The following is a 25,167-nucleotide window of genomic DNA, read 5'->3' as shown; positions in this document are numbered from 1 at the left end:
TGCCAATATACACTTTTATCATAATTAAACTTTTTCTTAATATATCTGTTAGATATAACTGTTTTGGGACTACAATTCCCATCATCCCTGACCGCTGGTCCTGCTAGCTAGGGACGATGGGAGTCGTAGTCCAACGGTATCCGGGGTCCCATGGCTGTGTTAAGAGTGTCAGACTAGGACCTAGAAGAAACCATTGTTTGAATCCCCGGCTCTCTGCCACAAAACTCACTGGGTGTGTGGCCTTGAGCAAACTGCTGCCTCTCAGACCAGCCTACCTTACAGGGTCGTTGTGTGGCAAAAACAGGGAGGAACAGAAACTGTAAGTGTCGCCTCAGATTCTTTGAAGGAAAGGTGGGGCCCAAGCATAATAAATAATATCTGTGATTTTTGCATAGCTGTCAACTTACGGATTTGAAAATAAGGGACCAGCAGCCTCAAAAATAAGGGATCAGCAGCCAAAATAAGGGATTTTCCGGACACAAGTATGTTCAACTTCTGAGCCCCTCCGAGCCAAAGGCAGAAAGCCCAGCCAGCAGCCAAACGAAGCCTCAAGCGGTGGTTCCCACAGCGCAGCAACCCAGCAAAGGGGATGCAGCAAGGAAAACCACCGTCACCTCTCCGCTGGGAAGCGCTGAGCAAAGGCGAGTCCCCAGGCAAGGTGGCCGATTTGATTGGCACAAGGCATGCAAGCTCCACCCCCCAGTTGTTCTTAGACTCCTTATTGGGTGAGCAACGCAGCTAAGCAACACAGTTGGAGCCTCCCTCCTCCCTGGCCGGCAGGGAGGGAGGGAGAGGAGCTGCTTCCTTTGGAACCCAGGAAATCTAAGGGACATCATCAATAAGGGACAGCAGCAGGTCACAGTGCTGGGATAAGGGAGTTTCCCGCCAAATAAGGGACACTTGACAGCTAGGGATTTCTGCATTGCAAGTAGGGTTCGTCTAGATGAGCCTTGGGGTTCCCAAGAAGTCTAGGATTCCGATGGCTATCCGGACTCAAGGCAGCAGGTGCATTTTTTGAACTGCGCCGTGATCCCCGTTTCAGCATTGCAAGAACCGTGCACCGTAAGTGAGAGAACATCCTTTCAACCTCACTTTGTATGTGATAACGGCGGCAAGAGTCTTAATTGCACAAGGATGGAAGAACGAGGAAATCCTGACTAAAGACCTATGGCAAGAAAAACTGATGGACTACGCAGAATTGGCAAAATTGACACACAAACGACGGGACAACTGTGACTTTAAAGATGAATGGGAACCTTTTACAAAGTACAGTGGTACCTCGGGTTAAGTACTTACAGTGGTGCCTCGCAAGACGAAATTAATTGGTTCCGCAAGTTTTTTCTTCTTGCGAGTTTTTTGTCTTGCGAAGCATGGTTTCCCATAGGAATGCATTGAAAATCAATTAATGCGTTCCTAGGGAAACCGCTTGCCAGGCTGGCGGTGCGGAGAAGGGCTTTTCTCCGCACCGCAAGCCTTCAGGACAGGTACGGGAACAGAGGGGAAGGCGCGCAGCGCTTTCCCTCTGTTCCCGGGGCTTGCGTGGGAGGAGGGTTTTTCCTCCCCGCCGCCAACATTCAGAACAGCATTCTGAATGTGGGAGGTGGGAAGGAAAACCCTCCTCCCACCCCAAGTCTTCAGGAAAGCCATCCGATGCCGCGCGGCGGGAGGAGGCGTTCCCCCCCCGCCCGGCATCGGAGCTTCGTTCCGATGCCGCGCGCCGGGAGGAGGCGTTCCCCCCCCCCGCCCGGCATCGGAGCTTCGTTCCGATGCCGCGCGCCGGGAGGAGGCGTCCCCCCCCCGCCCGGCATCGGAGCTTCGTTCCGATGCCGCGCGCCGGGAGGAGGCGTTCCCCCCCCCCCGCCCGGCATCGGAGCTTCGTTCCGATGCCGCGCGCCGGGAGGAGGCATTCCCCCCCGCCCGGCATCGGAGCTTCGTTCCGATGCCGCGCGCCGGGAGGAGGCGTTCCCCCCCCCCGCCCGGCATCGGAGCTTCGTTCCGATGCCGCGCGGCGGGAGGAGGCGTTCCCCCCCCCGCCCGGCATCGGAGCTTCGTTCCGATGCCGCGCGGCGGGAAGAGGCGTTTCCCCCCCACCCGGCATCGGAGCTTCGTTCCGATGCCGCGCGGCGGGAGGAGGTCCGAGGACAGTGGGGAAGACGCGCTGCCCTTCCCCGCTGTCCCGGAGATTTCCCTATGGGCTGTCGTCTTGCGAGGCAAGCCCATAGGAAATTCATTTTGCGAAGCGCCTCCAAAACGGAAAACCCTTTCGTCTAGCGGGTTTTCCGTCTTGCGAGGCGTTCGTCTTGCGGGGTACCACTGTAATTCGTTCCGTAGGTCCGTTCTTAACCTGAAACTGTTCTTAACCTGAAGCACCACTTTAGCTAATGGGGCCTCCCGCTGCTGCCGCGCCACCAGAGCACGATTTCTGTTCTCATCCTGAAGCAAAGTTCTAAACCCAAGGTATTATTTCTTGGTTAGAGGAGTCTGTAACCTGAAGCGTATGTAACCTGAAGCGTATGTAACCCGAGGTACCGCTGTACTTAAAGAAGCAACAAAATGAACTGGACTCCTTGGCAGGTTTTGAATAAACACTCACAAACTTTTTTATTGACAATAGTCAGTTAGGTAAATTAAGGATCCATATAATTTTGTAACATGAAGAGAGTAACATTTGTTGATAAACCAGAGAGAGGAGCTGAGGGAAGTCTGGAGGGGGGAGGAGGGGTTATTTTATGGTGAGGGGGTGGGGGAATTAAGGATGATACGTTTTTTGATAAAATGTCTTGTTGAAATTCCTAATAAAAAAGATTTTAAAAATAAATAGATAAACCTCACAACACTTTTTTTGAGGGTTTGAAAACACTGTTTGGTTTGTGTCTCTGCAGCTACCCAGGAAGGCAATCAGCGCTATTCTCCACAGTGCAGGATGGAAGGCAGAGAGGGGTCCCCGGATTTGAACCCGCGACCTTCTGAACACAATACGTGCCCCCTTACAAGGCGGCTGCCCTAGATCTGTGACTTGTGACTGGAAATTCCCCAGCTCATCGCTCCACTAGTCCAACAAGGGGCTTGGCAAATTCAGGTCATTGTTGCCTGAGGAGGTTGGAAAACAGAAAGGATCTCTTTTGGCAAACAAGGCTAAAAATAAAAGTCTGCGCTGCTTTTTGGTCTCGGTATTTATTTATTCAACACCCACGGTTCTGCCCCCTCCCCATCTAATCTCCGCAACAGCCCTGTGAGGTAGCTTCATAGCTGTCAACTTTTCCCTTTTCTTGCGAGGAATCCAATTCGGAATAAGGGAATTTCCCTTTAAAAAAGGGGAAAACGTTGACAGCTATGGGTAGGTTCGGCTGAGAGGCGGTGAGTGGCGCCCACGGTCACATCTAGTGAGCTCCGTGGGCCGAGTGAGATCCGAACTCGGGTCTTCCAAGTCTGACACTCACTACGCTGCCTCCACTGGACATTCCACAAGTATTTAACCCAAAATAACTAAAGGGGGGGAAATTAAGGCACACTTAAATGCGATTTAAGTGTTCTGTTATGTAGAGGTGTCTCCTGGAATACTGGATTTGCAAACATTTAAAGGATAACAGCAGGTCCTTCCCTTCCTTTTCTAAGAATCATAGAAATTGAGTTCGAAGGGACACCGACGGCCATCTAGTCCAACCCCCTGCAATGCTGGAATCTTTTGCCCAACGTAGGATTCGAACCCACGACCCTAAGACGCAGCGTCTCAGACTCTATCGACTGTACTGAAAACTGTTGAGGAATAAATTTCAACAACCCAAATCACTGCCTGCGATCTCCCGATTCACACACTCGGAGGGGACAATCACCTGTGAAAACATTAATTATGATTTTGAAACTGTCAAGCTTCCTAATTACTGGGTTGTGTTCAATGTTCGCCCTACTCAAAATAAACTCGTTTATTTTGTGAATGGATACGGAAAACCTGGGCCCATCCATTTCCAAGGGGTCTATCCTACGTAAAGCTTGGTTTGATGCAATTCCCTGCGTGGTACCCAGCGAAAAAGTTCCATTTGCGCAAGGAAATTCCCATCTCTCTCCTCTCCATGTGTACCCCTAAATCCATTCTAGGGTTCACCCAGCTCTTCACAGCAGATTTTGGAAGGGGTGTATAAGGAGTAGCTAGGTGGGGGAGAAAGTTAATAATGATGATGATGATGATAATAATGTATTATTTATACCCCGCCCATCTGGCTAGGTTTCCCCAGCCACACTGGGCAGCTTCCAACAAAACACTAAAATACAATAACCTATAAAACATTAAAAGCTTCCCTAAACAGGGCTGCCTTCAGATGTCTTCTAAAAGTTTGGTAGTTATTTTTCTCTTTGACATCTGCTGGGAGGGCGTTCCACAGGGCGGGTGCCACCACCGAGAAGGCCCTCTGCCTGGTTCCCTGTAACTTGGCTTCTCACAGGGAGGGAACCGCCAGACAGCCCTCAGCGCTGGACCTCAGTGTCTGGGCAGAACGATGGAGGTGGAGACGCTCCTTCAGGTATACAGGACTGAGGCCGTTTAGGGCTTTAAAGGTCAACACCAACACTGACCTTAAACACTGATGGTCCTTAAATGGGTTGATGGTTCAAAACATCTCAGGGCACCAGCTTGGCAAAACCCGCAGTAAATTATCAACCCCTGCAGGGAAAGGATGCAACGTGGAGTGTTTCACATTCCAGGTCCCCGCCAGCCGCTCCCTTTCCTAAGGCGCTCCATTCCGTTGCCCTCTCTCCAGTTTCCCAGCCCCGCCGATTCCCCCTCTTCATTCCATGGTCACTGAGAACGTGCAGGCTGCAAACACACCCTGTATTAAAATCACCCAACTTCCTGCAAATAATGCTGAGAAATGTAGTTTGTCAAGGGTGCCGGGAGTTGTAGCACTGCATGTGGTAAACTACAGCTTCCAGGGTTTTCCGAGTGAAGCCACGTGCATTAAATGTGCTGTAAACATACAGCGAATGTGACAGCTATGCACACGCCATACATTTAAAGCACAAGGCTTCCCCCCCCAAAGAACCCTGGGAATTATAGTTTCGTAAGGGTGCTAGGTTCAGCAACAGGGAAACCACACAGCTTCTAGGATCTTTAGGGTGCTTTAAAGGTGCGTTAAATATGCTAATTGCTCGTGAGGTTTGCTTGAGGCTAACAGATTGAGGTTGAATCCTGACAAGACAGAAGTACTGTTTTTGGGGGACAGGAGGCGGGAAGGTGTGGAGGACTCCCTGGTCCTGAATGGGGTAACTCTGCCCCTGAAGGACCAGGTGCGCAGCCTGGGAGTCATTCTGGACTCACAGCTGACCATGGAGGCACAGGTCAATTCTGTGTCCAGGGCAGCTGTTTATCAGCTCCATCTGGTACGCAGGCTGAGACCCTTCCTGCCCGCAGACTGTCTGGCCAGAATGGTGCATGCTCTGGTTATCTCCTGCTTGGACTACTGCAATGCGCTCTACGTGGGGCTACCTTTGAAGGTGACCTGGAAACTGCAATTAATCCAGAATGCAGGAGCTAGACTGGTGACTGGGAGCGGCCGCCGAGACCATATAACACCGGTCTTGAAAGACCTACGGTACATTGGCTCCCAGTACGTTTCTGAGCACAATTCAAAGTGTTCGTGCTGACCTTTAAAGCCCTAAACGGCCTCGGTCCTGTATACCTGAAAGAGCGTCTCCACCCCCATCGTTCTGCCCGAACCCTGAGGTCCAGCGCCGAGGGCCTTCTGGCGCTTTCCTCACCACGAGAAGCCAAGTTACAGGCAACCAGGCAGAGGGCCTTCTCGTTAGTGGCACCCACCCTGTGGAACTCCCTCCCACCAGATGTCAAAAAGAAATATAACTCTATCTGACTTTTAGAAGACATCTGAAGGCAGCCCTGTTTAGGGAAGCTTTCAATGTTTAATAGGTTATTGTATTTTAGCGTTCTGTTGGAAGCCACCCAGAGTGGCTGGGGAAACCCAGCCAGATGGGCAGGGTATAAATAATTTTATGAATTATTATTATTTTATTTTTATTATTATTAATAGTGTTGGAAGCCGCCCAGAGTGGCTGGGGAAACTCAGCCAGATGGGTGGGGTATAAATAAGTTATTATTATTATTATTATTATTATTATTATTATTATTATTGAGCGGAGTCAGCAAGAGCAGGATATGCTTTTCCAATTAAATAATAATTTCTTAATTTGCGACCTGCACACATCAACGTGCAAGGGACCCCTCCCTGGCCCTCGGGAGGAGAGATGCTTTGCAGGCTGACACACACAAGCAGGATTTCCGAGGGAGGCCATGTCTTTGCTCAGAGCCGCCTCCCAGGCAAACTTCTCCAGGCTATTGTGTCTTTAATTTATTTATTTAAGAGCAGAAACAAAAAAGCCAGCCGGAGGATCCGGACAACACACACACGCACACGTGTCTCTGGAGTGAGCACATGCAAACATTCGTGAGACGCGCCCCCCCCCTTTTTTTTAAATGGAGACAAGAAAAAGGAGATCGGGAACAAAAGCACGTCCAAAAAAAGCAGCCAAAAACCACACACACACAGCAAAAGGGACCCAGGAAGTAGACTAGCTATTCGACTCTCCTACGCCACATTTCCCTAACGGCCTGCTTCAGGTTTGGGTTTTTTTTTGGGGGGGGTGTTAATTGGGAAGGAGGGAAATGGAGAAACTCGCAAAAACGATCCCTCGCCTCTCCTTGCCCTTGCAAAAGGAACAATGGTTTTTGCACAGAGTGAATCGCCGAGATTCCGTCCCCAAGGAAAGTGGGGGGGGGGGTGTTTGTGTGTGCGTGACCTGACGGCTATCCAATCCAAACCAATCCCCCCCCCCGCGCGCATCGCACACTTGCTCCGCGATTCCCCAAGTCCACCACACACAGGTCACAATAGAAAGCGCACCTTCCTGCTCTCCGACTGGAACCCGCAGGGGGTTGCAAAAATTTGCAATTCTATTTTGCATCAGACAGCGAAGGGGAGGGATAGGCAATGGAGAGCCCGGCGCCTGGTGTGTTTTCTCTCCCCCACCCCCAGCAAATGCTCCCCTTTAGGGATTTTTTTTCTGGCAGCTACAGATACCCACCCCCCACCCCAAAATAGGAACCCACCGCCCAAGAAGGGGGAAGCAAAGCAATTAAGATTTCTTTGGTGGTTTAAAGACATTGCGCCGGGAGAATTGGCGAGGAGGAATAGAAAGCGCAGGAATTTCAGGTAATTGTGGGAGAGTTGGGGGAGTACCCCATGAAACTGCATGGAGATGGATGGGATTATATTATCTGCAAATTAAAGGTACACCCAGAGTTTCCCATTGGAAAAAAAATCGCCTCTTCCAGGCATGGAGATGTCCCAGGAGAATGAAAGAAACGGGGGGGGGGTTAACAGGTGCAAAGGGGGATGGGATTGGGTCCAAAGTCACCCACCCCAGGAAGTTTTTTGGGGGGGGGGCATCAGCAGGGGGTCAGGAAATGGACACTGTCCCCTCCAATAAACTTAAGGCAGAAAGTCCTAGGTTTGTACCTTCTCAAGAGTAGGCCTACTGAAGTTAAAGGGATACGATGACTAACTTCGTAGGGTTTAAGAGGAGTCATGGATCCTGAACCGCAACACCAAAGGGAACTTTCCAAGGAGCATATAATATTTATTGGGGGGGGGTGGACAGGTGGAGCAAAGAAAGGGGTGACAGGTGGAACAAGCTAAGAAACATTATGGACTGCAGGTAACCCAAGTAGGGTGCAGGAGACTTTGAGCGGGACTTGGAAGTGGCACAGGAGGTACTGGGTTCAAATTCTGAGCATCTCCAAGCCAGAGGATTGGTGATAGTGGTGGTTGTTTTTTTAAAACCGCAGGTAACAGGTGTTGTGGTCTGACTTCAGTGTTTTGAAAGGGGGGAGGGTAGAGAAAGAGAAAGATCTTCGCTCCAAGGAAGGCATGGTGCTGGGAGCTTGCCAAGACAAAAGTAAAAATTGGAGCCGATTTGTGGGGTGCCGCAGGTGCCCCCCCCAAAAGGTGCGAAGGAGAAGCAGAGGTCGGTGGGGAGCAAACTGCTGGAGTGGGGTGGGGTGGAAGGAACGGAAGATTCTCTTCTCCGCAGAACCGATAACAAAAGGAAAGAGCAGGTAAATCGAGGGTGAAAGAGAGTTCTCGATTTACCTGGATTCTCCTTTGGAGCGGACAGGTGCGAGGGAGCAAACAACTTAAGAGCAAGCAGGTAACCTCTCCCTCCCCCCCCCACCCCCCGGGTATTTTCCAAAAGAAGAAGGCAACCGGTACCCCCCAGAGATGGGAAGGAAATAAACAATAGGGGTGCAACACACGCACCCCAAATAAACGCAAAACAAGGAACAAAAGGATTAAATTCGGAGGAGAGGCAGGGTTTAAGGAGAGGTGTAACAAGCAACAGACGTGGGGGGTCAGGTACCCCCCAAAACCAGAGGTCCTTTTTATTCCCGAGGAGTCGGCGCAGGTGTTTCCAAAGGCGAAGGAAAGAGACCCCCTAAAAAAAGAGGGGCGCAGCCTCACCCCCCAAAATAGGGGCGCAAGCGCGCGCGCAAAGGGGAAGCGCCTACCTTGGCAAAATAGAGCATCCAGAGCTCGTAGAGGCGCTCCTTGGAAGCCATGGCGCGGGGCGGCTGCGCCTCCCGTCCCTCCGTTCCCGGCTCACGCGGCGGCCAGATCCATGGCGCGGAGGCGGCGGCGCCTTTTCCCCTTGGCGGGCGCAAGGGCAACTTTACGCGCGGCGCTGCCTTTCACTCCAAGCGGCGCGCAAAGCTCCTCCGGGCGCCGCGCTCGGCTCCCTCCGCCATGCTGGTGGCGACGGCCGCTGCCAGCCCTCGGGCTCCGGCTCCGGCTCCTCCTCCTCTCCCAGCACCTGATTCGCGGCCCGGCCCCGGCCCCGAGGGAGGAGAGACGCCGCCGCCTCGCCGACAACGCCGCAGCTTCTCCTCCAGGTGTGCGCCACGGCGCGCAGCCTCGCCTGGGGGCGCACGGACTCCTCGCCTTTGGGGTGGGGTGGGGGGGGCCCGATTCGGCGAGGCGCTTTACTTCAGAGTAGTCCCGTGGCCGCCAGCTGCGGAAGCGGGGAAATGCCTCCCCGTTCTGGGCCTGATCCTGAGCTTCACGCAGGGAGAACTGCCTCGCTTTACTCGCGAGGAGTCCCCGCGGCCTGCGGCGTTGCTTGCGGTTAGGTCTCAAATGCCCGTTGCCCCCCGCCCGGTCTTCTTTTACGGCGAGTTCAAAGGAGGGGCTTTACTCCCGAGTAGGTTCAAGGATTGTTGCTATTTATTAAATTAAATTAGCCTCTCGAGCTCCTGGGATCGCGACCCCAACGGCTGCCACTCCCCCCCCCCTTCCAACCGCTCAAGGCTTTGCCTTCTGCCGGACAGGTCTTACTCGGGAGTAAAGCCCGCTGAGCTCCATGGAACTTACTCCCGGGTAAGTGCGTCTTGGCTTTTTTTTAAAATGTTGGCGTTTATTTATTGAATTGAATTTCTACACCGCCCTTCATCCGAGGGTCACAAGGCGGTTTACAGTAGAAAAACGCAAGAAACGCGTAACTTTCTTGTGGGAGGGGTTTCTCACGTTAGTGGCGATGCGGGTCTAGACTTGGAAACGAAACCTCTACGCGCACAAGTTTAGTGGGACTCTTCCCTCCCGTTGAGCAAGTATGCAAGTTGCGACCCCTCTTCGCGCGCTGACTCGGGGCCGGATCCTTTCGTAAACAGGAGTAAACGCGTTGCAGGACAGCAATGATGACAAGACTGCCCGGGAAGCTTTAGCTGAGATTTCTGCATTGCAGGGGGGTTAGACTAGATGACCCCAGGGGCCAAACTATGACTTGACCCTCTCTAGGGGTGCAGTATAGTTGGAAAATAGCCCAATTGCAGTTACAGCTAAGACAGACCAAAACTCCTAAGTGTGAGTGTGGTCAGGATCAGTCCAGTGTGCCCTTGTAATACTGGGAACATACAAAAATACCAGCTTTTTCCTTCTTTTTTAAAGTAATTTTTATCAGTTTTCCATTTAATAATATACAATCATATCACTGTTATCCACTTTACCCCTCTGACTCTTTAGAGCCCATCCACTTCCTTCCTTCCCTCCTGCCTCACAGCTTTCAAAACCAACCTTTATATCGTTGCATTTTATATACGTTTCCCAATTCTAGATTCACTCATTACAAAAAGGCATTAAAATTTAGGTTAAAATAAAAAGGGAGAGAGCTTTTCGTTACGAGTCTTCAGGCAACCCTGCTAGTGATGTTAATCGCTTGCATTAATCTTTAAAATATTGTATAAATTTACTCCAGTCCTTTTGGAATACTTTCATCACACTGGTTTCGGATTTTCCCCGCCAGCTTTGCCAGTTCCGCAAAATCCATCATTTTCATCTGCCACTCCTCTTTCGTTGGTACTTTTTGCTGTTTCCATTTTGGATCTAAATGGATTCTTGCCGTGGTTGTAGAATACGTGAACAGTCTTTTATCTTTTTTTTTTTTGTATCTCTTCACCTACTATTCCCAGTAAAAAGGCTTCTTGTTTTTGAACCTTTTCTTTAACTCATTATATATCGTTTCCCAGAAAGCCTTTACCTCTTTACACTGCATATGGTAAAATATACCTTCCCTTTCTTTGCATTTCCAACACTTGCTCGCTCCTGCCTTATACATTTTAGCAAGTTTTGATGGTGTTAAATACCATCTATACATCATTTTCATCACATTTTCGTTAAGTGCACTTCATGCAGTAAAGCTAATACCTTCATCCCACAGTCTTTCCAAAGATTCTATCCAGCTATTAGCTTTCAAGAATTTTTATAGTAGAAGCAAGTGAAAGTAATTCCTTTCTGACTTTAGTATGCTGCAGGCAGCCTACCAAACCTATTGAGTATATTTAGGATTGTGGTGTGTGATGTTTGGGTTAACTTAAGGACAGATGCCTTATACCATGGGTAGGCAAACTAAGGCCCGGAGGCCAGATCCGACCCAATTGCCTTCTCAATCCGGCCCGTGGACAGTCCAGGAATCAGCATGTTTTTACATGAGCAGAATACGTGCTTTTATTTAAAATGCATCTCTGGGTTATTTGTGGGGCATAGGAATTTGTTCATTTCCCCCCCAAAAAAATATAGTCCGGCCCCCCACAAGGTCTGAAGGACAGTGGACCAGCCCCCTGCTAAAAAAGTTTGCTGACCCCTGCTTTATACACTGTATTCTTAACTTCCTCCATCACCACTTAGAAGTTAGCCCAGCTGAGTTCCAGGAAACTATTTGGCCTATTAAGACCTATTGAGGTCAACAGGACTTTCAAGTAATTCTGCATAGGATTCCAGCCTTTGCTAAGGGTTTGGCATCAACCAGTTTGTTTTTCTAATTGGGTTTTTTTTTTGGTATTTTGTTTTATAAAATTAAAAAACTATAAGAAGAAATCAAACAAAGCATTAGCCAGTGTTCAAGACTTAAAACGCTAAAATAATGTATAATAGGTTAATTAATTGGTTAAAGGGAAATGTTTTTAATTGTGTGACACCACCGACCACCTTAACATCTACTGCAATCTGTGCAAAGTTACTCAAAAGTAAGTCCGTGTTTAATGGGGCTTACTCACAGGTAACCCAGCTTTCAAAGTGGCTAGATACTTGCAAGTAGTATAAAAATAGGCAAGAAAGCAAGTTTGTATGGAAGATTCTTGATTTCTGGTTTAACTGATCAAGCCCTTATCAGTTCCACACGCTGTCAGAAATCCTTGGTGAAATCTGCAAAATATTTTTACCCTTTTGATGCATTTATAACCAAGCAAGGACTAAACTGGATTAATGGTGAATGTAAGACTAAATCATTTTTATCAGTGCTTTTATTCTGCGTTCCCAATCATATTCCCAGGAGTGGTTTGCAAGATTTTATTATTTTTTAAAAAAATATTTTTTGTTTGAGTTTACAAGTATAGAGTTATAACAATACCAAATAAATATCAACATTTAGAGATTTCTCTGAATCTCTAGACTTCCTGCCATCCCCTCCTTGGGCTTTATTGTCAACATTTTCAGACGCATATTATTTCATAATCCATATTTTAAATCTGTCCATATTGTCCATAGTATTTGTTACATTACAAGTGTTATTAAAATCCTGCTAATGTTTTCATCTGCTTACAGTGGTTTCCTAAATAAATTGTAGTCCCCCCCCCCATTTTTTCTTAAAGTTCTTGTCTTCTTGGTTCCTGAGCTTTCCAGTCAGTTTTGCCATTTCGACACAGTCCAACAGCTTGGTTTGTCATTTCTAGGAACTTTATCTTCTTTCCATCTCTGGGCTAGTGGCATCCGCACAGCTGTTGTTGCATACATAAAAAGTTTTTTCTGATCCTTTGAAATATTGGTACTTTCAATTCCTAATAAAAATGCTTCTGGTTTTTTAATAAAAGATATTTTAAACATTCATTTTCATTTCATTATATATCATTTCCCAGAATGCTTTTAAGACTTTACACGACCACCACATATGATAAAAGGTACCTTCTTTTTCTTTACATTTCCAGCAGGTATTTGGATTTGACTCATACATTTTTGTTAACTTAAAGGTAAAGGATCCCTGACCATTAGGTCCAGTCGCGGACGACTCTGGAGTTGCGACGCTCAGCTCGCTTTATTAGCCGAGGGAGCTGGCGTACAGCTTCCGGGTCATGTGGCCAGCATGACTAAGCCGCTTCTGGCGAACCAGAGCAGCGCACAGAAACGCCGTTTACCTTCCCGCCAGAGTGGTACCTATTTATCTACTTGCACTTTGATGTGCTTTTCAACTGCTAGGTTGGCAGGAGCAGGGACCGAGCAACGGGAGCTCACCCCCTCGCTGGGATTCGAACCGCCAACCTTCTGATCGGTGAGTCCTAGACTCTGTGGTTTATCCCGCAGCACCACCCGCTGTGTATATTGGGAATGCCCATTGAAAAAGCCTGCAGACACCCTCTAAACCAGTGATGGCCAAACTCGGCCCTCCACCTGTTTTGGGACTACAATTCCCATCACCCCTGACCACTGGTCCCGTTAGCTAGCGCTGTATTCCCAAAACAGCTGGTGGGCCAAGTTTGGCCATCACTGCTCTAAACCATAGGTAGGCAAACTAAGGCCCGGAGGCCAGATCCGGCCCAATCGCCTTCTGAATCCGGCTCGTGGACGGTCCAGGAATCGGCATGTTTACATGAGTAGAATGTGTCCTTTTATTTAAAAGGCATCTCTGGGTTATTTGTGGGGGTATAGGAATTCGTTCATTCCCCCCCCCAAAAAAATACAATCCGGCCCCCAACAAGGTCTGAGGGATGGTGGAGCGGCCCCCTGCTGAAACAGTTTGCTGGCCCCTGCTCTAAGCCTCTGAAAACCCTAGGAAAAACCCTCTTAAAAACAAGCAGCGCTTGTCCGGCTGGTGGGAATGGTGGCAAATCAACCAAGTCTTGGTTGACCACAAACTTGACATGAGCCAACAGTGTGACGCGGCAGCTAAAAAAGCCAATGCAATTCTGGGCTGCATCAATAGGAGTATAGCATCTAGATCAAGGGAAGTAATAGTGCCACTGTATTCTGCTCTGGTCAGACCTCACCTGGAGTACTGTGTCCAGTTCTGGGCACCACAGTTCAAGAAGGACACTGACAAACTGGAACGTATCCAGAGGAGGGCAACCAAAATGGTCAAAGGCCTGGAAACGATGCCTTATGAGGAACGGCTAAGGGAGCTGGGCATGTTTAGCCTGGAGAAGAGGAGGTTAAGGGGTGATATGATAGCCATGTTCAAATATATAAAAGGATGTCACATAGAGGAGGGAGAAAGGTTGTTTTCTGCTGCTCCAGAGAAGCAGATACGGAGCAATGGATCCAAACTACAAGAAAGAAGATTCCACCTAAACATTAGGAAGAACTTCCTGACAGTAAGAGCTGTTCAACAGTGGAATTTGCTGCCAAGGAGTGTGGTGGAGTCTCCTCCCTTGGAGGTCTTTAAGCAGAGGCTTGACAACCATATGTCAGGAGTGCTCTGATGGTGTTTCCTGCTTGGCAGGGCGTTGGACTCGATGGCCCTTGTGGTCTATGATTCTATGACCACAATTTCTCCCTCCAAGCTACCTTGCTCAAATGCACGCTCTCCATAGACCTCGACGGTTTGTGCAAGGCCTCTTGTGAAAACACTTGCAAAGGCTTGTGGGATTGCTAGGCACTTTTCACCCCATTTTCCCATTTCTGCGCTCTCTCTTGGGGCCCTTTCCCCCCTCTTTCCGTTGCTTCCAGGTTCGCGGCAACGCGTGTGGTTGTGAACCATAGCTGTCAACTTACAGATTTGAAAATAAGGGACCAGCTGCCTTAGAAATAAGGGATCAGCAGCCAAAATAGGGGATTATCCTAGCACAGGTATGTTCAGCTTCTGAGCCCCTCCGAGCCAAAGGCAGAAAGCCCAGCCAGCAGCCAAACGAAGCCTCAAGCGGTGGTTCCCACAGCGCAGCAACCCGGCAAAGGGGATGCAGCAAGGAAAACCACCGTCATCTCTCCGCTGGGAAGCGCTGAGCAAAGGTGAGTCCCCAGGCAACGTGGCTGATTTGATCGGCACAAGGCATGCAAGCTCCACCCCCCAGTCATTCTTAGACTCCTTGTTGGGTGAGCAACACAGCCAAGCGACACAGTTGGAGCCTCCCTCCTCCCTGGCCGGCAGGGAGGGAGGGAGAGGAGCTGCTTCCTTTAAAACCCGGGAAATTTATGGGACATCATCAATAGGGGACAGCAGCGGAACATGGTGCTGGGATAAGGGACTTTCCCGCCAAATAAGGGACGGTTGACAGCTATGTTGTGAACGTATTGAATGTGCGTGAAGTGGCTTGTTGCCTGTGTTACACACACGGGTCCAGTTGTGTGTGTGTGTGTGTGTGTGTGTGTGTGTGTGTGTGTGTGGTTTGGTGTGGGAATGACAGCTAGCGTCAAGAGAAATGGTGTCAGGCTGGCCACATGCAAAGAGGCAGGGCACCTTTAAGATTTCAGTAGATGGACTGTCCACAGGTGCTCCTGGTCTCCAGGAGGAAGGGCAGGATATAAATGGAGGAAAGTTATAATATGATAATTAAGGTAAGTGAGTTCCACCTGCAGAGATCCCATCTTCTGCACAGCTGTTAAAGATGCAAGAGCTTTGGCTCCACAGTCAATGCTTCTGAATGGCCCTTGCTGGAAATTGCAGAAAAAGAGATCTTGCAGGCTTTTTGCTTGATGGGCTTTTTGCTTGGTCCTACACTCAGGGTAGGGACGCGGGTGGCACTGTGGGTTAAACCACAGAGCCTAGGACTTGCCGATCAGAAGGTCGGCGGTTCAAATCCCCGCGACGGGGTGAGCTCCCGTTGCTCGGTCCCTGCTTCTGCCAACCTAGCAGTTCAAAAGCACGTCAAAGTGCAAGTAGATAAATAGGTACCGCTCCGGCGGGAAGGTAAACGGCGTTTCTGTGCACTGCTCTTGTTCGCCAGAAGCGGCTTAGTCATGCTGGCCATATGACCCGGAAGCTGTATGCCGGCTCCCTCGGCCAGTAAAGCGAGACGAGCGCCGCAACCCCAGAGTTGGTCACGACTGTACCTAACTGTCAGGGGTACCTTTACCTTTATACTTGGGGTCTTCCTTTGCATCTGAGCCTCCCCTAGTTGTTGTTGTTATTTTATTTATTGAATTTACGTATATACTACCCTATACCCGGGGGTCTCAATATACAAAATAAAAAAGTACATAATAAAGTACATAATAAAAATGAAAACAACAACCCAATGTTGTTGTTGTTGTTTAGTTGTTTAGTCGTGTCCGACTCTTTGTGACCCCCTGGACCAGAGCATGCCAGGCACTCCTGTCTTCCACGGCCTCCCACAGTTTGGTCAAACTCATGCTGGTAGCTTCGAGAACACTGTCCAACCATCTCGTCCTCTGTCGTCCCTTCTCCTTGTGCCCTCCATCTTTCCCAACATCAGGGTCTTTTCCAGGGAGTCTTCTCTTCTCCTGAGGTGGCCAAAGTCTTGGAGCCTCAGCTTCAGGATCTGTCCTTCCAGTGAGCACTCAGGGCTGATTTCCTTAATAGCCCCCCCCAAAAAAAACCCCACAACAAGACATTTTAAAAGGGCATAGGATGTCAATCAGATCAACCAAACGCCTGGTTGAAAAGGAATGTTTTTGCCCGGCGCCTAAAGGTGTATAATGACGGTGCCAGGCTCACAAGAGAATATTAAAAGCACAATAAAACATCACATATTAAAAACTTCCCTAAACAGGGCTGCCTTCAGATGTCTTCTAAAAGTCAGATAGTTGTTTATTTCCTTGACATCTGATGGGAGGGCATTCCACAGGGTGGGTGCCACCACCGAGAAGGCCCTCTGCCTGGTTCCCTGTAACCTCTCAGGGAAGGAACCACCAGATGGCCCTCAGAGCTGGACCTCAGTGTCCCCACAACACCCCTGCAAGGCAGGAGAGGTAGGGACTGGCCCAAGACCATCCAGTGAGATTTGTGGCTGATTGGAGATTTGAACCCTGGTCTCTCAAAACCTGGTTCGGCCCTCTAACCACTACACCACAATAGCTCCTTCAAACAGCTTCCGGAAAAGGTACATCTTGGCCAGCCAGCCATAGACAGGGACAGATACACTTCAGTGCAAAGTTCTACATATATGGAGCCACCACTGCAATGGCCCTGCCCTGGGCCTCCCCACCTTTCATTTCACCCCACATAGGGACCGCTTAGAGCAGGCACCCCCAAACTCAGCCCTCCAGATGTTTTGGGACTACAACTCCCATCATCCCTAGCTAAGAGGACCTGGGGTTACTGGAAACCCCAGGAGAAGAGAGGTGTATAACGGGCTTCCTCAACCTTGGCCCTCCAGATGTTTTGAGACTACAGTTCCCATCATCCCTGACCACTGGTCCTGCTAGCTAGGAATCATGGGAGTTGTAGGCCAAAAACATCGGGAGGGGTGAGGTTGAGGAAGCCTGGTGTATAATGAAGGCTTCAGGCGAGGCTCTTGTGGTTGGATCCTGTTTGTGGGATCTGGCATCTGGTTGGCTGCAGTGGGGACAGGATCCTGCACTACACGGGCCATTGGCTTGATCCTGCAGGCTCTCCTTATGTCCTTTTTTATATATATAATTTTTTATTAGTTTTTTAACATATCATTTTCAACAGTCATTAAACATACTTTTACATCTTACTCAATTTTTTTGACTTCCATCAGTCCTGTCTGAAAATTTTCCAATCTATTCTCTCAGTATGCATTTCCTGTTTTCCCTATTACATTTCAGACTCATAACCAATATCTCTATCTTTTTCTGCTTTGTAACACTTCGTATAGTTCTCCTTACAAAACTCCTACTAGCGTAATTTGTTGATTACAGTCGCACTTCAAATAATTCATATACTTCTTCCAATCTTCTGTAAATCTCTGGTCCCGCAGGTTTCGAATCCCTCCTGTCATTTTGTCCAGTTCTGCATAGTCCATTAATTTCGTCTGCCATTCTTCTTGGCTCTCATGTTCGTATGACTTTAAAGAAGACGGAATGCCTGCAGCTATGAAAGTTCAAGAAGAATCGATGAACCTTCGTGGTTCTTCTTACTCGGCTCTTGCGTAAATCTCCAAACTGCAGGAAGGGACTTAGCAGAGCGCATGATGCCCAGCGCACTGCTTCTCTGCAGGCCATGTGGGTGTTGACATTGCTACACATCCCACTTCTGCATAAGAGCATGTGGTTGCAAAATTCTACCAATAACTGTGCATAACATCACTAGGTGTCTATCATATTGTGCGGAGTTTAGGCTGTCTCGATTAGTGAGAATGGCTTTCTGGGGCCCATGGTTTTTCCTGCCAAACTTGAGGGGCGATCAGAGATGTAACCAAAGGAGCGTGATAGTCCCTCACAGTCCAGGCTCTCTCCAGCCTTTGGAATGCAATGCCGATCAGTTTGCAAAGGTGACACCCTCCAGCTAGCAAGAGAGGCAGAGGTACCATTTGAAGCCGTTCTTTGTAACGGGAACCTCTTTTCGTAATGGAAACCGAGGAACAGAATATGACGTTTTAGCCGAAGCCAGCTAAAACTAAGGGACGCGGGTGGTGCTGTGGGTTAAACCACAGAGACTAGGGCTTGCCAATCAGAAGGTTGGCGGTTCGAACCCCTGCGACGGGGTGAGCTCACCTTGCTCGGTCCTTGCTCCTGCCAACCTAGCAGTTCGAAAGCACGCCAAAGTGCAAGTAGATAAATAGGTACCGCTCTGGCGGGAAGGTAAACGGCGTTTCCGTGTGCTGCTCTGGTTTGCCAGAAGCGGCTTAGTCATGCTGGCCACATGACCCGGACGCTGTACGCCGGCTCCCTCAGCCAATAAAGCGAGATGAGCGCCGCAACCCCAGAGTCGGCCACGACTGGACCTAATGGTCAGGGGTCCTTTACCTTTAGCTAAAACTAAGACCAGCGTGCGTGGCAGCTGCTCCCTGAGAAATTGACACAGTGCTGCTTTTCTTAATTTTTTTTTTTTTTTTTTTACTATTGCTTGTTTCATTTAATTGCTGCACAAAGTGTGTCTGAGTGGCTTAACATTATAAAAGTAGATGCAATGCAAAATTTAAAATACAGTGGTACCTCGGGTTACAGACGCTTCAGGTTACAGACTCCGCTAACCCATAAATAGTACCTTGAGTTAAGAACTTTGCTTCAGGATGAGAACAGAAATCGCACGGCGGCAGCGGGAGGCCCCATTAGCTAAAGTGGTACCTCAGGTTAAGAACAGTTTCAGGTTAAGAACAGACCTCTGGAACGAATTAAGTTCTTAACCCAAGGTACCACTGTACAGCCCAAAGAAGAAAAAATTAAGTGACTATAAGTGCTCATCCTGCAATCACATATGAAAGACAAATCCTAGCCCCCCCCTACAATACAGGATAGGGTATTTTCATATTCAAGGTAAAGGGACCCCTGACAATTAAGTCCAGTCGTGAACAACTCTGGGGTTGCGGCGCTCATCTCGCTTTACAGGCCGAGGGAGCCGACGTTTGTCCACAGACAGTTTTTCCGGGTCATGTGGCCAGCATGACTTTTGGCGGAACCAGAGCAGCGCACAGAAACGTCGTTTACCTTCCCTCTGGAGTGGTACCTATTTATCTACTTGCACTTTTGTGCTTTCGAACTGCTAGGTTGGCAGGAGCAGGGACCGAACAACGAGAGCTCACCCCATCGTGGGGATTTGAACCGCCGACCTTTCGATCGGCAAGCCCAAGATGCACAGTGGTTTAACCCGCGTCCCCTATTTTCATGTTATGTGACCTCAATTAAGAGCCAAATGCCTGGGTTAACAGGAAGCCCAGGAAGCTGATTATGATGGAGCCAGGCGCATCGGACTGGGGAGAGAATTTCACATCTAGGGAGCCACCACTCAAAAGGCCCGTTCCTGTCTTGCCCCCCTCCATACTTCCATTGGAGGGGGAAGACAAGGAAGAGCATTGGATGATGAATGGAAAGTCTGGGCAGGTTGTTGTTGTCATCCATCTGTCTCAGGATACAGTGGAGAGAAAACAGCAAAGACCTGATGAAGAGAGGACAGCAGAGGTTATATTTTCTGAGAATCCTCTGGAAAAACAGTCTCTCAAAGGACCTGTTGATGACATTTTACCATTGTACTGTGGAGAGTGTATTAACTTATGGTCTGTGTGTGTGGTTTGGGAGCTGCACGATCAGGGGAAAAACAATGCTGTCCAGGGTTGTAAAGACTGCGGAGAGAATAATTGGGTTCACTCTTCCCACCTTGGATCAAATCTATGCTGTCAGGTGCCATAAGAAAGCTGCAGAGATAGCGCAGGATAGTGTGCACCCCAGAAATGATCTCTTTCAGCTTCTGCCTTCTGGAAGAAGGTACAGGGTTATAAAGGCCAGGACTAGCCGCCTGAGAAACAGTTTCTACCCAAATGCGATTTTGGTTTTAAACGCAGTGTAAGGTACAGTAGTCTCTATGGGAGTATATTGTATTTAATTATGGGAGTTTCTAGGGGGTTAACCAGGCTGGGAGAGCAGGCTTGTTGGTTTTTGAATGTCTGGTGTAGATTTTTTCAGTTTTGTTGTTCTGTATGGGACAATGACAATAAAGATTATCGTATCGGAGGGGTGTGCCTTTGGGGGTGAAGTCAAACTGTTGGGAGATTGCGGCACCTGCTGTGGCTGTAGAAACCTACAGTGGTACCTTGATTCTCAAACTTAATGTGTTGCGGAAGTCCGTTCCAAATCCAAAGCGTTCCAAAACCAAGGTGTGCTTTCCCATAGAGAGTAATGCAAAATGGATTAATCTATACCAGACTTTTAAAAACAACCCCAAAACAGGAATTTAACATGGATTTTACTATCTAACGAGACCATTGATCCATAAAATGAAAGCAATAATCAATGTACTGTACTATAAAATAAATAAGGCAGTATTGTAGATGATAAAAATAAAAATTATTATTTTTTCTTACCTGCACTGATGATAGTCATTGTTTGGATGGGGGGCTTTTATCCATTTCCGCAGTCACACAATCAGTCAATCATAAAACAAAAAACAAGCCACAGTCACAAAAATGTAAAAGCCACACAAACAAAAACGCAAAAAAATTTGCAAAAACAAAAGCACCAAATATCACCTCAGAACCCAGCCACTCTGAGTGGCTCCCAATTGAATGGTAAAAAGCAATACAGCATTAAGTATTAAAAACTTCCCTAAACAGGGCTGCCTTCAGATGTCCTTTAAAGATAAGATAGTTGTTTATCTCCTTGACATCTGATGGGAGGGATTCCACAGGTCAGGTGCCACTACCAAGAAGGCCCTCTGTCTGGTTCTCTGTAACCTTACTTCTCCCAATGAGGGAACCACCAGAAGGCCCTTGGAGCTGGACCTCAGTGTCCGGGCTGAACGATGGGGGTGGAGATGCTCCTTCAGGTATATGGCCCACTTAGGGAAAACAGTCTTGGCCCACACAGCACAGGTTCCCCATCCATGGCCTGGATAGTGCTCTCTAGATGTTTGTGGACTACTTCATCCTCACTTAGCGTGGCCAACTGCCAGGAATGATGGGAACTGTGGCCCAGGAACATTTGAAGAGCATCTCATGGGCTGTCTCAGTCTAAAGTTTTAGGATAAATATTTCTGCCAGATTCTTTATTGAAATCCCCGGACCCTCTATCTCCTCCACCCTCTCTCAGATTGTTGTTGTTGTTTAGTCGTTTAGTCGTGTCTGACTCTTCGTGACCCCCTGGACCAGAGCACACCAGGCACTCCTGTCTTCCACTGCCTCCCGCAGTTTGGTCAAACTCATGCTGGTAGCTTCAAGAACACTGTCCACCCATCTCGTCCTCTGTCGTCCCCTTCTCCAACATCAGGGTCTTTTCCAGGGAGTCTTCTCTTCTCCTGAGGTGGCCAAAGTCTTGGAGCCTCAGCATCAGGATCTGTCCTTCCACTCAGGGCTGATTTCCTTCAGAATGGAGAGGTTTGATCTTCTTGCAGCCCATGGGACTCTCCAGAGTCTCCTCCAGCACCAGAATTCAAAAGCATCAATTCTTCAGCGATCAACCTTCTTTATGGTCCAGCTCTCACTTCCATACATCACTACAGGGAAAACCAGAGCTTGAACTATACAGACCTTTGTTGGCAAGGTGATGTCTCTGCTTTTTAAGATGCTGTCTACCATCACATACTGGTATTTAAATTCCCGGACCCTCTCTCATTCCCCTCTGTTTCACACACAGGCAGGCACCATCTTTGGGTGATCTGTGTCTGTAGATCAACGCTCTACATCATAACACAACAAAAGTCAGTCGCAAGGGCAAACATTGCATATTCATGTATCTCATCGTACAAAATCTCTCTGAAATAACCTCTGAAAGGCTGAGTAATTTATTCTAGGGAGAAGCATTAATCTCTGTCCTTCATCCTTTTTCTTTCTTTCTTTTTTTTGACGGCTAACTCCTCTTGCTTTGCTTTGATGTCTGCTCCGTACACTGGCTTCTGAATTATTTAAAATGCAAACATCTGGATGAAATAAGCCAGTAACATTAGGACTGCCTTTGCACATTCACGCTGGTAGGGCTGATGTGGAAATGTGAAAGAGAGGCAAAATTGGGTGCATTAGAAATGGTTCAGTTTTGAGTGAGGCCAAATAATAATAATATTAATAATAATAATTTATCATTTATTCTGGGCCACTCTGGGCGGCTCCCAATCAAGTGTTAAAAACAGTACAGCGTTAAATATTAAAAACTTCCTTGAACTGGGCTGCCTTCAGATGTCTTCTGAATGTCAGGTAGTTGTTTATCTCTTTGACATTTGATGGAAGGGTGTTCCACAGGGTGGGCGCCACCACCGAGAAGGCCCTCTGTCTGGTTCCCTGTAGCCTCACTTCTCGCAATGAGGGAATCGCCAGAAGGCCCTTGGCGCTGGATCTCAGTGTCCAGGCTGAATGATGGGGGTGGAGACGCTCCTTCAGGTATACAGGACCGAGGCCGTTTAGGGCTTTAAAGGTCAAAACCAACACTTTGAATCGTGCTCAGAAACGTGGGCCAAAGTCCCACGCCAAGCAAATGTCAAGATTTGTGGACTGTAAATAAAACAAAAAACTGGGCTGTAAATAAAACAAAAAACTTCCATCGAATGAAGCTCACAAATGGAAATAATAATAAAAGTTTGTTTTCAATTCAGTAATGGCTAAAGATACCCTGATTTCTATCAAGAGAAAGGGAGCTTTTGTTTTATGTTGATTATTGTTAGGTTTATTATGGAGAGAATCAATACTTTGGTGATTTACTCCCAAATAAGTGTGCATATATTTACCTGGGAGTCTGCCCCATTGAATTCTGTGGGACTTACTTCTGAGTAGACATGTCTATGTTTGCTACGATGGTGTGCTACATAAATTACCAATGGCCCGCTGTATTGATTCTCTCAATAATAAACAATAATCAGTAATAACCAATAAGCAAAAACATGAAATATATTGATTAGGTTTGCCAACTTCTATTTCCCTTCCAGTAAACTTTCTCTGTTGTAGAAAGTGATATAAAAATGCCTTCATGAGAAGCTTTTGGGAATTGGTCTATAATGAACTTAAAAAAATCTTGAAATATACATTTCCCAAAAAGCCAGAAGCTTTTTTGTTAGGAATGGTCGGTAAAGAAATTAAAAAAGAAGATAAGATCTTGTTTCTATATGCCACGACAGCTGCAAGAACTATGTTAGCACAAAATTGGAAATTAGAAGTAATACCCAACATAAGTGAGTGGCAGGTTAAAATGATAAACTATGCTGAGCTTGATAGAATATCAGGAAGATTAAGGGACCAAGACGAACAGAAATTTCATGACAATTGGAAGAAATATTTATTGTATATGGAATCTAAAGTTCAGGTGACACTGGCGGGGTTGAAATAACTCTAACAGCGGGAAAGGCCTATGTAAAAGAGTTAAAAAGTACGCAACTATATAATTTATTCGATACTTACCAAAGGAGTGGAGGGAAGTCCAAGGCTCAGTTGAGACTAACTCAGTTATGTATTTTATTTGTGAAGTGGATATAATTTGTATAAGGTATGTGGTGGATTTTTTGTTTATGTTTTTCCTGTATATATGTGCAAATATGAATAAAAATTTATGAATGAAAAAAAAAGAAAGAAATGCCTTCAAACTCAAGCAATAGGTCCACCTGCAATCCTATCCCTGTTGTCAAATCCAGCACAATCCTAGGCATGTTTTCTTGGAAGTAAATCCTATTCAGAATGCCCAAGATTGCACGCTGGCATGACAACTGTTGGCAGGTGCTCTTGTTGTTGTTTTTTAAATGGAAATGATGAAATTACCTGTTCTACAGTATAAAATTGTTTGCAACATTGAATTTTTATCAATGGCTCGTCTAATATTGACAGCTGCTTTGTGAAGGCCTTCCCCCTTCCCTTTACTCAACATGCCAGCTAAGCAAGCCTGTTGTTGTTGTTTAGTCGTGGATCAGAGCATGCCAGGCCCTCCTGTCTTCCACTGCCTCCCGCAGTTTGGCCAAACTCATGCTGGTAGCTTCCAGAACACTGTCCCACCATCTCGTCCTCTGTCGTCCCCTTCTCCTTGCGCCCTCCATCTTCCCCAACATCAGGGTCTTTTCCAGGGAATCTTCTCTTCTCATGAGGTGGCCAAAGTCTTGGAGCCTCAGCTTCAGGATCTGTCCTTCCAGTGAGCAGTCAGGGCTGATTTCCTTCAGAATGGAGAGGTTTGATCTTCTTGCAGTCCATGGGGCTCTCAAGAGTCTCCTCCAGCACCAGAATTCAAAAGCAATCCCCTTCATGCCTTGCTGTGGCGAAGGGGCTTGAATAACACAGAGAAGCTATGAACTATGCCGAGCAGGGCACCGAAGATGAACAGGTCATAGTGGAGAGTTTTGACAAAACGTGATCCACCTGGAGGAGGAACCGGCAAACCACTCCAGTATCCCTGCCAAGAAAACTCAATGGACAAAGACAACAGGCATATATGCATGCCTACTCAGAAGTAAATCCTGGTGAATTCAATGGGGCATATTGGCAGGTAAATGCAAACTGAATAAATCAAATAATAATAAACAAATAAGAGTGCATTGGTTCACAAGCTTATCCATGGTTGTTGTTGTTTTGCAGATGTTAGCCTCAATTATGGCGTTATTTATATATTTTGTAAAATTTAGACATCCTCCCTCAATGGCAAGATAGTGGTGCAGCAATAAAACTGCTAGCACATTTGCCAAGCGAAGCAGGGTCCAGTATGGTTTCAGCCGGTTAGACCGCGTCTTCAAGTTCCTACATTGCAAGGGGGGTTGGACTAGATTTCCCTCGGGGGTCCCTTCCTACCATTCTATGATTCCCTGGTGGGCCTCTCTCACCCTCAAGCTGCCGTAACATTGACCACGAACAATGAAACATATGTTGTGGATATTTCCCCACATTTATCATGCTATTTTTGTGATATACAAATGACATATTTGATCGCCGAAGAATTGATGCTTTTGAATTCTGGTGCTGGAGGAGACTCTTGAGAGTCCCATGGACTGCAAGAAGATCAAACCTCTCCATTCTGAAGGAAATCAGCCCTGAGCGCTCACTGGAAGGACAGATCCTGAAGCTGAGGCTCCAATACTTTGGCCACCTCATGA

The 25,167-nt window shown here is 47.6% G+C and overlaps 1 protein-coding gene across 3 annotated transcripts in view; it reads right to left on the bottom strand.

The window, feature by feature from the left end:
• Positions 1-8,803, bottom strand: part of NBEAL2 (neurobeachin like 2) — a 242,208-nt gene extending 233,405 nt beyond the window's left edge. For 2 of the 3 annotated variants that reach the window (XM_081163421.1, XM_081163425.1), the window contains exon 1: positions 8,573-8,802. In XM_081163421.1, the coding sequence (XP_081019547.1) occupies positions 8,573-8,623 (51 nt within the window). In that variant the 5' untranslated portion in view covers positions 8,624-8,802. Of the gene's footprint in view, positions 1-8,572 lie in introns of all 3 variants that reach the window. The other variant, XM_081163423.1, reaches the window with a different exon arrangement.
• Positions 8,804-25,167: the final 16,364 nt, after the last annotated feature.

The sequence above is a fragment of the Podarcis bocagei genome, assembly GCF_964188305.1.
Source record: "Podarcis bocagei genome assembly, chromosome: 12".
NCBI lineage: Eukaryota > Metazoa > Chordata > Lepidosauria > Squamata > Lacertidae > Podarcis > Podarcis bocagei.
The sequence above is the reverse complement of the archived record's forward strand: the minus strand, read 5'-3'. Positions and strand labels throughout refer to the sequence as shown.